This window comes from Hylobates moloch, unplaced genomic scaffold, assembly GCF_009828535.3.
Source record: "Hylobates moloch isolate HMO894 unplaced genomic scaffold, HMol_V3 SCAFFOLD_18, whole genome shotgun sequence".
Taxonomy (NCBI): Eukaryota; Metazoa; Chordata; class Mammalia; order Primates; family Hylobatidae; genus Hylobates; species Hylobates moloch.
In genome coordinates this window covers 65,910,958-65,925,202 of record NW_026652293.1, presented here as the reverse complement: position 1 = coordinate 65,925,202, position 14,245 = coordinate 65,910,958, and the positions used below count along the sequence as shown (strand labels likewise).

General features: G+C 44.2%; 2 protein-coding genes across 2 annotated transcripts in view; one reads left to right on the top strand and one right to left on the bottom strand.

Annotated features, from left to right (window-relative positions):
- MAP3K21 (mitogen-activated protein kinase kinase kinase 21) overlaps nucleotides 1–5,298 on the bottom strand; it is a 57,952-nt gene extending 52,654 nt beyond the window's left edge. The window contains exon 1 of the mRNA XM_032136694.2: nucleotides 4,136–5,298. Coding sequence (XP_031992585.1) covers nucleotides 4,136–4,952 — 817 coding nt within the window. The 5' untranslated portion in view covers nucleotides 4,953–5,298. The remainder of the gene's footprint in view (nucleotides 1–4,135) is intronic.
- A 363-nt stretch (nucleotides 5,299–5,661) lies between these two features.
- The window catches only part of PCNX2 (pecanex 2), a 351,803-nt gene continuing 343,219 nt past the window's right edge, over nucleotides 5,662–14,245 (top strand). The window contains exon 1 of the mRNA XM_058430821.1: nucleotides 5,662–5,755. The gene's annotated coding sequence lies outside the window, so the exon portion shown is untranslated. The remainder of the gene's footprint in view (nucleotides 5,756–14,245) is intronic.

The window sequence follows — 14,245 nt, the reverse complement described above, 5'->3', positions numbered from 1 at the left end:
TAAACGCTTAATCATTGACATAAAAAGTATAAAAGTAGCTACCAAAATTTGTGGCTCAGTCCCCCATGGAAAGTTTATTTCCTCTCAAGAAAAAAAAAATAGAACACAATAAGCAATATTACAAAAAGAAAAAGGAAACCATAAATGATGCCACATAATCTTATTTCAATCCTGCACTTCCACAATTTGATAAATAAAACTCTTAAACGAAATTCTAATATTTCAAACCATCCTTAGTAATTCTTATATTGCAGTATTTCATCTTCACTGCCCCCTGGTAACCTCCCTGCAAAATACTTCCACTGCTACCACTCTGGGCAGAGTCGGTGCCTCCTCTCATATAGACAACCTTGAAAGCCATCACTTGAGCCCACTGCAGTCCCTTCTTCACAGAAGCCAGTGCCATCAGTCAAAGTGAAACCTCCATGTGCACAGCAGAGGGAGGCCTGCCAGGCCCACCCCCTGCATGCCTCTCCTCACGCCTCCAATACGGAAGGCTCATTTTTTGCTTCCTCTTTCCTTTGCCTGGCTCTTTGCTTGATGAATTTGTGGCCCTTCCTCGGAGTGCCTTCCCTGTGTGAAACAGCACCCCCATCCTCCATCTACCACTCTCCACCACTTACCATGCTTAATTTTCTTGATGGCACTTACTAATTTATTTGTGATTCCGTGACTAAGTGTTAGACTAAGCTCTAAGTCTAAGTGTTAGACGAAGTTAGACTAAGTCTAAGTGTTAGACTAAGCTCTATGATGGCAGATTTGTTGCCATTGATGTCTGGCTTGCCAGTGTCCCTGAGGCCCAGAAGTGACTGGCAGAGGGTGGGCATTCCGAAAGCGTTAAATGAGTTCCAGCTCTCCACAATGTTTCTCTCTTCTGTGAATGCGTATAACACTGGCGATTTTCACAGTAACTCAAAGTTGCCTTGTATTGTTCTCTGGGGGGTGCCTATAGGTAGATTTATATAAAGTATTTTCTACTTATTTTGCATCCAGGAGGGAGTTACAGGGCCTAGTATTTATTTAAAACATACATGTTGCTTAAAGCTTGCTAACTTGGCACAACTTTCAACCTGTTGCTACCTGTTAGAAAAGGGACAAAGTTGTTTATATCATTCACAACATATCAGCTATTATCTAGACATAGACATTCCCTCACAAGATATGATAAAACTTAAGAAGATCTACTAGAAAAGATAAAAGAAAATCTGTCAAGAGTAACATATTCTCTAGACAAATTTAAATATTTGTTTAAAACAGTAATTTCCACTGAACTGGCTCCAAGTAGTCTTCTATTAGCTCTTTGGTACATAAGTACACTTCTGAGTGAAAATAAAATTCAATATTGATTTTTAAAACCTTGTTTACGTTATCACTAACTCACTACCACCATTAGCAAATATCCAATAAAATCAAACAAAACATACTGCAATAGAGTATCTGTTATACTCAAAAGTCTAAACAAGAAATTATAGCTTCATATATCAGCAGAGAATTTCAAATCTGCATTTATTCATTGAACAAATAAAATCAGACATTCAGGATAAAGACCATGTGTGAGGCACCATGGTTTGCACATTCTAGACCCCAGTAAAACTTTTCACTTTATAGTAATTAAATAACTATGATAATGGTCATATTGCAACAAATACTTGGCCAGGCTAGTGACTAGCTAATTAAGTCTTTTATAAGAGTGCAACAATTTAAAGCAAAGGGAATCTTGCCTGACAATTACAGAAATTAAAATACTTCGGGAAGTTTGACAATTTATTCTGAGACTGAAAAGTCTTTCAAAAACTAAGTAGCAGCATGTAATCACCATCAAATTATGTAATATCTACTGAATACACAGTAGTCTATACTCCACTATACAAGTTTTTCTGGTGTCAGTAAAAACTGTTCGGCCATAGTTATTATTCCAGGGTCGTGTTATTTCTTTTTACCATTTAATAATATTAGGAGTTCTTTAAACATTTCTATTTTATAAAAGTTTATAAAACTTTATAAAAATTTACTATTTGCAATAATTGCTATGGATTGTTGATTGATCCATAAATCCTATGGATTAACCCATAGGAATGGATAAACATCCTTTAAAACATGCTTTAAAAACACTAGCAAACATTCTCTACCCTGTGTTGTATGAACTTTGAAAAGTATTGCAACCAAACAAAACTAAGTACAGTGTAAAAGTAATAGCTATAGGCCCTTTAACCTTTTAGCCTAAGGACCAGTACAACCCTAAAGACCAATCAGCACAAGTGTTTGCTTGTGTTGATGATGTGGATACATTTGCAGAATGTTGGATTCTGTGTTGTCACAGAGTTGCTGCAACTGCCAAGAGGCAGGGGAAGGAATGAATGGTGCTGCTGATGTCTTTAAAATACCTGGTTCTGCAGAAAACTCCTAACAGACACAGGCTTTCAGGACACCACTGGAAATGGGGCTTATGGAACACATGGACAAGTCATCCATTCTATGGCAGCACCTGGTCAGACATTTCTTTTATTGAAAAAAATATATATGTTATCGAAAGAAAAATATATTTTAGGAAATTGCACTCTGTTTTTACTGTAACACAGTTCAAAAGCAAGCAATGATATAGTCCTTCATGTGGTCTGTCAAAGTACTAAGAATACACCACTACCACCAACAACATATTTTGTTAGACTTTGCTCTCATCGCCTAAGCAGATGCAATCTAAATTATAGAGAGACTTGGGGGGAAGGAGGATTATGAAATAAAACCTAATGCTTATGCTTAGCTACAACATTCCAATTATTTACAATTCCCAGTGAAAATGCTACATTAGTAATTTTCAAGTAAATTTCTTCTTGTCACTCCTCTTTAGGGACAATGTTTTCACTTGAGCTAGCTCCTGTCCTAGCAGGTTTCACAGGATTGAAAGACCTCCAGCTGTTGTAGGCCAATGCCAGTTCTGGCTGCATCCTTTAACCTTCCCTTGGATTTCAATTCATTCTAAGAATATGAAGCGATCTTCAATATTAAAGAACCAACATCAAACAGCAATTCTATAGGCTCTTTTATACAGCAAAATTTCATAGGATTTGCATTTAAGTCATTTGTCAGTTCTTTATTGACATCTGGAAAATCCACCCTGATTTATAAACAAAGTCAATGACACTGGCCAGTTCTTCGAGGTTTCAAGTACCTGTGCAAGGACGATGCACTTGTTATTAACCCAAAAGTGCATTACGGTGCACACCAGTGCCTCTTGTCTGGAGAAAAGAAGCCATTGAACCAATAATAAAATCATATTTCACGTAGAGACACTTTTTTTTTTTTTTCTGAGACAGAGTCTCACTCTATCTCCTAGGCTGGAGTGCAGTGGCGCGATCTTGGCTCACTGCAACTTCCGCCTCCCGGGTTCAAGTGATTCTCATGCCTCAGCCTCCTGAGTAGCTGGGATTACAGGCGCCTGCCACTACGCCGGGCTAATTTTTGTATTTTTAGTAGAGACAGGGTTTCGCCATGTTGGCCAGGCTGGTCTCAAACTCCTAACCTCAGGTGATCCGCCCGCCTCGGCCTCCCAAAGTGCTGGGATTACAGGTACGAGCCACCGCGCCTGGCCCATAGAGAGATATTTGAATGAAAAAAGTCTTTGGAAAAGGTAAGAGACATAAAGTCATATTTTGAATAGGCAAACAGCAACCTCAATACAGCACTTGTAAAGTTGACGTCCCCGAGTGCTTTCCGGGACTTTGATGAAGGCCACTGGGTGAGGACGGTCATGGGTTCCATATAATCTGCAGAAGGCCTCCGTTTGCAAAGTCCTACCCAGATGAATCACCTCTGGTATTGAAAGGCCAGACTGCCCCCTGAGGTTTCTAGGAGATCCAGATATTTTACAAATGTTTCCTCTACAAGCAAGTCTGGTCCGAGCTTTTTTAAAAAGCACGCAAAGGTAAGTCAAGGTTAAGCGTGTCATCAGCCCCAAATCAAGTAACCAAGGACTAGCTGGACTTCCGAGGCCTGAAGGCCTGAAGGCCTGGGCATGAGTTGCTGCTGGCGCCCTAAGGCTGACTCCCGCCTCTTTCCATCTGGTACTATGTCCTGTGGAGCCCGCCTGGGATGGCACGGAGGTAGTCTTCCCCCACCTCCCTCTGGCCCCACTTACTGTTGCTGGACTTGAGGTCCCGGTGCAGGATGGGCACGAAGGCCTCCTCATGCAGGTAGAGCATGCCCCGCGCTATCTGCACGGCCCAGTTGACCAGCACGTGCGGAGGGATGCGGCGCGCGCGGCAGGGGCCCGGCGCGCGCGGGTCCGGGGCCGCGTTGGCAGCGGCCAGCGCACGGTTGAGCGCTCCGCCGCGGGCGAACTCCAGAACCAGGCAGAGGTGCGGCTGCTGCAGGCACACGCCGCGCAGCTCGATGATGTTGGGGTGCCGCAGCATGGCGAAGAGCCGAGCCTCGCGCCGCACGCTCTCGGCCGCCGCCGCCGCGTCTTGCTCCGGGTCCTGGCGCGCCGCCTTCACGGCCACCTCCTGGCCCTGCCAGGTGGCGCGGTACACCTGCCCGAAGCCCCCCGCGCCGATGAGCTCCTTCAGCTCCAGCCGCTCGAAGGCGACGTGTACCGGGGAGCTGGGCCGCGGGGGCGGCGGCGCGGGCGGCTGCGCGGGGCTGGCGGCCGGGCGGCAGGGAGCCACGTAGTTGGCGGGGAAGATGCCGAGGCGCCGCTGCACCTGGCCTGCCCACCAGCCCTCGTCGCCCGACACGGCGGCGTCCTGCGACAGCACCTCCACCAGCTGGCCGCGCCGCAGGCTCAGCTCGTCCTCGCCGCGAGCCTCGTAGTCATAGAGCGCGGCCCACAGCCCCGCGCCCGCCGAGGCCGAGCCGCCCGAGGAGGTGGACGACGAGGACGCTGAGCCGCCGGGGGCTCCCCGGGCCGAGGACACCGGAGTGTCGGCCGCGCCCGCGGCGCCCGGCAAAGCCATGGGGGCAGCTGTGCAGGGAAGCCGGAGCGGGAGGCTGGGCTCAGCTTCCCGGGCGGCCGCGGGCGCTCATCGTCCGGCGGGGTGGCCGTCGGCGCCGGGGGAAGGCGAGGGGGGAGGAATCGCGATCGCTGACGGCAGAGATCACGGGCTAGCTACCCAAAGGGCCCAGCCTCGGCCTGCGTTCCTGCCCAGCCGCCTCTGCTGCCGCAGCGGTCCACGCAGCCGCGGGCTATGTCCCACCATGGTCGAGCCCTGGCCCTACGGCCCGCCCGCCGCGCGCTCCTTAGCCGGAGCCTGGGACGCCCCACCCTACCCTAGACGCGCCAGGGCCGCCCCGCCCCCTCCGGCTCCATTCCGCACCACCGCCCACCCCCCCCCCCCCCGGGCCCGCCCCCTAGGCCTGTCCCCGGGGCCTTCCCGCCCCTCCCCCAGCCGCCCCGCCCTCTCCAGGTTCACTCCGCCTTCCTTGACCCGTCCCGGGCGCCCAGTCTTCGCCCGCCCTATGGGCCCGCCTTCCTGGATTCGCCCCACCCTTCCCCACCAACTGCACCAGCCCGCCCCGCCCTCGCCAGGTTCACTTCCCTTTTCTGTGCCAGTCCCCAGAGCCTCGTCCCGCCCCTGGCGCCCGGGCCCGTCCCCCACTACCTTGGGCCTGTCCCGCCCCCTGGGCCCGCCTGGCTGGTCCCACCCCGCCCCCGCCTCAGGTGCTCCGGAGCAACGGTGAGCCGCGCCCACTTGGTCTGGGAGGCGGGATCGGCCGTCATCCGCTATAAATTTTCGGGAGAGTTTAAATTAAGCCAAAGGTAAGACCGAGGGAGGGGACGCCCCTCCAAGAAGCGGTGGGAGAGGGTTGAGAAGATGTGGGGCTTTAGGGTGTGGCGGGGAAAGAGAGAGTTGCCGTTCTGGGAGAGTGACAGAGAATCTCAGAACGGGCTACAGAAGAAATTGTAGCGCGGTGCCAGACCTGGGCCAGTGCGTGTGGCAAGTCACCATGCTAAATGCGTTTGAGCCACCGTGCATCTCAGAACTTACTAGGTTACAGGTCGCAGCGCAGAGTGACCTGTGGTCAGTATAGTCCCAGAAGTTCCGTGATGGTAAATCCCTTGCTTATTTTTACTGTCTACTCAGATGGAAAATGCCCCAGTCTCCCTGGAAACCCACAGGTTTGGGTTTAGGAGGCATTGGCAATGGCTGGGTGCCGGACGTTGACAGGTTACTGTGGCAGGTGATAAGGCTAAAAAGATAGAAGAGTTTAATTATTAAAATTCTAAAATATTAGATTATCCTGTAGTAGGCCAGAATTTCCTAACGCGTGGATCCTGTACTTCCAATAACAGGAGGGACAATTTTAGATATTATGAGGATAGGACATACAGTCACATTCTGAGTTACATAAAGAGAAGTTTATTGCCTTTTCAGTTTTCTTTGTCTCTCAGATCAAACTATTTATTGGCTGTGTGACCTTGAGCAAGTTTCTTTATTTCTCTGTGACTCAGTTTTCTCATCTATAAAATGGAAATATAATAAATAGTACCTACTTTATAGGGTTTTTAGGAAGACTAAATGAGTTAATAGTTTTACAGTGGGTCTTCTGCATCCACAGAATCAACCAACAGCTGGTCAAAAATGTTTTTTAAAAACCCAAAAAAATACAATACAAATAATACAAATAAAATATAGCATAACAACTATTTACAGAGCATTTACATTATATTAGGTATTATAAGTAATCTAACTATTTAAAGTACGGGCATACTTTGGAGATATTGCAAGCATGGTTCCAGATCACTGCAATAAAGCAAGTGACATGAATTTTTTGATTTCCCAGTGCATATAAAAGTTATGTTTCCAGTATGCTGTAGTGTATTAAGTGTGCAATAGCATTGTGTCTAAAGAATGTTTATACCTTAATTTTAAGTACTTTATAGGTAAAATGTGCTAATGATCATCTGATCCTTCAGCAAGTCATAATCTTTTAGCTGGCAGAGGTCTTGCCTCTATCTTGATAGCTGCTGACTGATCAAGGCAGTAGTTGCTAAAAGTTGGAGTGGCTATGGCAAGTTCTTAAGGCAACTATGAAGTTTGTCACATGGATTGACTTTACCTTTCACAAAAGACTTCTCTGTAGCATGGGAAGCTGTTTGATACCATTTTAACAATAGAACTACTTTCAAAATTGGAGTGATCCTTCTCAAACCCTGCTGCTATTTTACCAACCAAGTTTGTGATATTCAAAATCCTTTTTGTCATTTCAAAATGTTCATAGCATCTCCTCTGGGACTAGATTCCATCTCAAGAAACTACTTTTTTTTTGCCTCTCCATAAGAAGCAACTCCACTCCTCATCTGTTCAAGTTTGATCATGAGATTGTAGCAATTCAGTCACATTTTCAGTCTCCACTTCTCGGCTCACTCCGCCTCCTGGGTTCACGCCATTCTCCTGCCTCACCCTCCGGAGTAGCTGGGACTACAGGCGCCCACCACCACGCCCAGCTAATTTTTTTTTTTTTTTTTTTTGGTATTTTTAGTAGAGACAGGGTTTCACCGTGTTAGCCAGGATGGTCTCAATCTCCTGACCTCGTGATCTGCCCGCCTCGGCCTCCCAAAGTGCTGGGATTACAGGCGTGAGCCATCGTGCCCCGGCCTCAGTCTCCACTTCTAATTCCAGTTCTCTTGCTATTTTCACCACATCTGCAGTTCCTTTCTCCACTGAAGTCGTGAACTTCTCAGTCATTCATGAGGGTTAGAATCAACTTCTTCCAAACTCCTGTTAATGTTGATATTTTGACCTCCTCCCATGAATTATGAGTGTTTTCAATGGCATCTAGAATGGTGAATCCTATTTACCTTGCCCATATCTTGTAGCAGAAGAATTGCTATCTTTGGCACCTATGGCCTTACAAAATGTATTTCTTAAATAATAAGACTTAAAAGTCAAAGTGACTTTGCAATCCATGGGTTACTGAACGGGTGTTGTGTTAGCAGGCATGGAAACAACATTCATCTCCTTGTACATCTCTATCAGAGCTCTTGAGTGACCAGATGCATTGTCAATGTGTAGTAATATTTTGAAAAGAATCATTTTTTTCTGAGCAATAGGTCTTAACAGTGGGCTTAAAATATTCAATAAACTGGCTGGGCGTGGTGGCTTACACCTGTTTGGGAGGCCGAGGTGGGCAGATCACCTGAGGTCAGGAGTTTAGACCAGCCTGGCCAACAATCTCTACTAAAAATACAAAAATTGGCCAGGTGTGGTGGTGCACACCTGTAATCCCAGCTACTCTGGAGGCTGAGTCAGGAGAATGGCTTGAACCCGGGAGGTGGAGGTTGCAGTGAGCCGAGCTCATGCCAGTGCACTCCAGCATGGGCAACAGAGCAAGACTCCATCTCAAAAAATAAATAAATAAATAAATTTTCAGTAAACCATTCTGTAAACAGATGTGCTGTCATCCAGGCTTTGTTGTGCCATTGATATGGCACAAGCAGAGTAGATTTAGCATAATTCTTAAGGGCCCTAGGATTTTCAGAATGGTAAATGAACATTGGTTTCAACTTAGTTACTGGCTGCATTAGTCCTTAACAAGAGAGTCAGCCTGTCCTTTAAAGCCGGGTCTGGACTTCTCCTCTCTAGTTATGAAAGTCCTAGATGGCATCTTCTTCCAATAGAAGAATGTTTTGTCTACATTGAAAATCTATTGTTTAGTGTATCCACCTTCATCAATTATCTTAGCTAGATGTTCTGGATAACTAGTTGTAGCTTCTACATTAGCACTTGCTGCTTCACCGTGCACTTTTACATTGAGACGACTTCTTTCCTTAAACCTGATAAGCCAACCTCTACTAGCTTTCCAACTTTCTCACCTCTCTCAGCCTTTCTAAAATTGAAGAGAGTTAAGGCCTTGCTTTGGATTAGGCTTTGGCTTAAGGGAATGTTATAGCTGGCTTGATCTTCTATCCAGACTGCTAAAATTTTCTTCATATCAGCAATAAGCTTGTTTGTCTTTCTTATCATTCATGTGTTTATTGGAGTAGCACTTTTAATTTCCTTCAAGAACTTTTGCATTCATGACTTGGGTAACTGGTGCAAGAGGCTTAGCTTTCAGCCTATCTTGGCTTTTCACATGCCTTCCTCACTAAGCTTAATCATTTCTAGCTTTTGCTTTAAAGTGAGATAAGTATGACTTTTCCTTTCACTTGAACATTTAGAGGTCATTGTATAGTTATTAATTGGCCTAATTTCAATATCGTCCTGTCTCAGAATAGGGAGGCCTGAGGAGAAGGGAAAGGGACAGGGAATAGCCAGTCAGTGGAGCCAGCCATTTATCACATTTATTAAGTCCACTGTCCGATATAGGTGTGGTTTGTGGTGCTCCAAAACAATGACAATTAGTAACATCAAAGATCACTGATCACAGATCACCATAACACATATAGTAGTAATGAGATAGTTTGAAATATTGTGATAATTGCCAAATGTGATACAGAGACACAAAGTGAGCAAATGCTGTTGGAAAAGATGGCGCCAAGAGACTTGCTCTTGGAGTGTTGCCACACACCTTCAATTTGTAAAAAATGCAGTATCTGCAAACCACGATAATTTGAAGCATGCCTGTATACAGGAGGATGTGCATAGGTTATATGAAAATACTATACCAGTTTACATATGGGACTTGAGCATCTGATGATTTTAGAATTTGGGGGACTTTAGTATGATAGTACACAAATAAACATTATGACTTTCCCCAGTGGGGTATGAGGCAGCACCCTATAATCAAACACATTAATATTTCTGTCCTAAAATGTAAGAATATTCTCAGCAAGTGGGATAAATCAACACCAGAAACAGCCTTATGTCATTTCAAGTCAAGTTTTGATGCCAAATGAGTTTTGGTGCCACCTTCCAAAAACAAGTTTTTATTTTCAGAGCTTCTTGGGTTTTAGAATTGTGGATGTTTATGGAAGTGTTCAAGATACTTCTTCCCAGGCTTTGAGCTTGGGCAACTAGGTGGATAGTAATGATGTGAAATGACCTAGAATATTGTTTTAGAGAAAAGGTAATTTATTGGTGTGTTGCTCTGAGGCAACTTATTCTAAAGATGGAATGGGAGAGAACCAGTAACTCAGAAAGGCGTAGAAGCGTAGAGGAAATCACATTTTAGAAGAAGTGTCCTAAGCAGCATGTCAGGTACTGAAGCAAACTGCCCTCTTGGGTCATGCAGAGATCGAGGGTGGGGAACTGCTGGGGCAGGGTGGGGGTGCCTTTGACTTAGGATGTCCATCTAAAACTATATCCGTTTCATTCATGCTGGCTGACTCTTTGTGCTGTGCCCTTCTGCTGCCTGCCAAAACAAATCTCATCAAGTTCCAGAGGAATCTAGTCTGCAGAATCTTCTAGCTTAGGTAGACTTCACCCCTCTTTTGAGTCGCACGCCTGGTACTAAGAGGAGTGCCAAGTGTCTATAACCCTCCACACCACAACTCAGATTCCTCCTCCTTGATCACGGACCAGTGTGATTCTCTGGGACCTGTTCCCCATCTGGTACCTCCGAGCAGGAAACTGTCCCAGATGAGAGTCTGTCTTGTGCTTGATTATCCTAAAATGTATCATTTGTTGCTTCAATGCCATTTTTAACCCCCCGAATCTGACATTTGGAGAAAAGCACTGGTGTCGTGCCCTACTCATAGGCATGTACTGTAACCACATCTGCTCTTTCGAGCTCAGCACAATCCACCAAGGACATCTATCACAACACAAGATCAGAGAGCTAAGACAGAAATTGGGTGGCAAATGTGTATTTAAACAGATGGTGGCAAGAATGAGAAAAGGAAAGGGTTTAAAAGAATTAGACAAAGAGGACAAAAAGTTAGTGTTCAGGAAAGAAGGAATGGCTGTATGGGGTTGCTCTCTTTATATATGTATTTGGATTCTCCAATGCTGGTCTTGAAAGAAGAATAACCGTTAAGAACCACCTTCTGTTTGGGAATCTTTAACTAATTACTACTTCGCTTATTATCTTAGCTCAGCAGTTCTCAGTGTGGTCCGAGGCCCCTGAGAGACCCCTGAGATCTTTTCAGGGGGTCTACAAGGTCAAAACTGTTTTCCTAATTCTAGGAAAATGTTATTTGCTTTCATTCACTCTGTTGACATTTGCACTGATGATGCAAAAAGCAAGGATGAGTTGCACAAACCAAGGCAGTGGCTTCAAACTGTAGTATTCTTCAGTGTCACGCACATGCAGTATAAGAAAAATGCCAGGTTCACTTTAAAATGTCCCTGACAAAGCAGTAAAAAATAGTGATTTTATTTACTTTCAAATCTTCAGTACAGGTGATTAATATTCTATATGACAAAATGAAAAATGCATATAAAGCATTTCTGCACACCCAAGTATGATGACATTTTAAAGAAAAAGCACTTGACTGGGTGTGGTGGCTCATGCCTATAATCCCAGCACTTTGGGAGGCCGAGGTGGGCGGATCACTTGAGGTCAGGAGTTCGAGACCAGCCTGGCCAAAATGGTGAAAGCCCATCTCTACTAAAAATACAAAAATTAGGCAGGCATGGTGGCTCCCGCCTGTAATCCCAGCTACTCAGGAGGCTGAGGCAGGAGAATCACTTGAGCCTGGGAGGCAGAGGTTGCAATGGGCTGAGATCACGTCACTGCACTCCAGCCTGGGTGACAGAGCAAGACGCTGTCTCAAAAAAAATAAAATAGAAAGAAAGAAAAAGCACTTGGGTGATTCTTTGAGTTGTACATTGATCTCACCTGCTTTTTTTAATGGAACACCATTTTTACTTGAAAGAATGATTGATAGACAAATTATAATTATTCAGACTTGGATATTAAGAAGACATTTCACCTATAGTCCCAGCTACTCGGGAGGCTGAGGCAGGAGAATGGCATGAACCGGGGAGGCGGAGCTTGCAGTGAGCAGAGATCGCACCACTGCACTCCAGCCTGGTGACAGAGCAAGACTCTGTCTCAAAAAGAAAAAAAAAAAAAAGACATTTTCTTGAAAATTAACAAAGTGAATCTCTTATTCCATGGAAAACCACTGGCAGTATTTGTTACCAGTGTTAAAATTTGAGCTTCCAAGCAACAACCAGGATTTTAGAAAGCTTTTAGCTGCTAATGTGAGTTCAACAACTTTTCAAATACTTAAAAGACTTTCCTGATAAGATTGGTAGTGATATCAATTAATGAGATTTTTGATATTGGATAATGAGATGTGGCAACATTTGGAAAATCTAAATAGCTCAGAGAACCAATATCTTCCAAAAGACCAATGTCATTTTGATATCTCCAAAGTGTGCAAAAAGATCCATTCGAAGTGTATTAAAGTTCATTAACAATGGTTTCACATTCCACACTGCAACTAATCTTTAAGCGACTACTACTTTTTTAGCTTTAGTATGGTATCAAAGAATATCCATGGTTACCTGAAAAGGCTATTAAAGATACATCTGCCTTAGAAAAGATTAGTGGTTATCAAGAGTTAGAGAGGTGGGGAAGGAGAAAGGGAGGAAAGGGAACAGGTATAAAAACAGTAACATGAGAGACCTGTGGGATAGAACTGTACTGTGTCTTGACTGTGATGATGGTTACATAAATCTGCATATGTGATAAAATCACATAGAACTAAATACACACACACATACACACGAATGTATGTAGGACTGGTGAAATCTGAATAAAGTCATTGGATTTTATCAATGTTGACTTCTTAGTTGTGATATTGTACGGTAATTATGCATGATTATTGCATAATAATCATGCATAATTCCATTGGAGAAAATCAGGTGAAGGGTTTTAGGATTCCTCTGTATTATTTCTTACAATTGCATGTAAATCTACAACTCCATCCAAACAAAAAGTTAAAAAAGTGCTTTGCCTTTTGCAGATACATATCTTTGTGAGGCCAGAATTTCTCCATATACTTCAGCCAGGACAATATATTGCAACATGTTGAATGCAGAAACATAATACAATGCAGCTGTCTTCTATTAACCCAGGCATAAAAGAAATTTATAAACATATGAAACAATACCAGTCAACTTACCTGTATGTTTTAGTTTGGGGAAAATGAATTATTTCTAAAAATGTATTTAATTTTACCACGTAATGGAATTATTAATGTTATCTTTAAAAAAAAGCTATAAATAAATATTTTACACATCTCTGTTTTAATTTCCAATACAGAAATGATTGATAGTTATGAAGCACATACACAAAAGCTCTTTGAGGTTTTTAATAATTTTTAAGCACATTAAGAGATCCTGAGATCAAAAAAATTTGAGAATTGTCCGCAAAGGGAAATAAACTCTGCCGATAAAGCACTTGTTCAAGTGAGGGCATAAGACCCTTTGTTCAATACCTTGTGATAACACGGGCAGTACAGACAAAGCTGGGTCATTTAAGCAAGATGTTACTAACGGCAAATGAGACTACAAAATGGAATTCAGCCCTCACATTAACCCAGAACACCTGGCTTTCTCTCTTGGGCTTCCACTTAGACCTGAGGACCATAAACTCAGAGTGTGCTTATGCTTTTTCTCTCCTCTTGCACCTGCTTTGACTTCAGTTTCCTGTCTGAAAGGAGCCTCAGTAGCTAATACCAGAAAAGATAATCCCTTTCATAGGAGATCTAATCTACCTGCAAGAGCAGTCATGACCCTAGAGAGGAAGAAGAGGACAAAGGTGCCACGAAAATTGCTGGTGAAGAAACCTCTGACATTTAAAAATTTAGCATCAGTAGTACAAAATGGCGGCGGGGGGGTGTGGTTTACAGGGAAAAAATGAGGGATGAGGAAGTGGAGATGGTAGACATTAATCCAGAGGTTGTCCTTGCCATCGAGGGTCTTACAGAGTTGAGATAAACCAGTATAAGGAGACAGCAACCCAAGAGAAGGACAGGCTTTGTGGAATGGATGGAGTTGTGGGGCAACTGAAAGACGGTGGGTATCAGTGAGGAGGGTTGTGTGAGGTGACCAAATGTCCTGGATTCCTGGTCACAGGACATTCAGTGCTGAAGTCTTGGGATGGCTGGTCACCCTCAGTATGAGAGAGTCTTGCAGATGAAACATAAGTGGGGACTTTCTGGGTGGGTAGGAGTAGGTAAGTGAAAAGGGATGGGAATGGCTGGGCGCAGTGGCTCACGCCTATAATCCCAGCACTTTGGGAGGTTGAGGTGGACAGATCATCACTTGAGGTTGGGAGTTTGAGACCAGTCTGGCCAACATAGTGAAACCCCATCTCTACTAAAAATACAAAATTTAGCCAGGCATGATGGCAG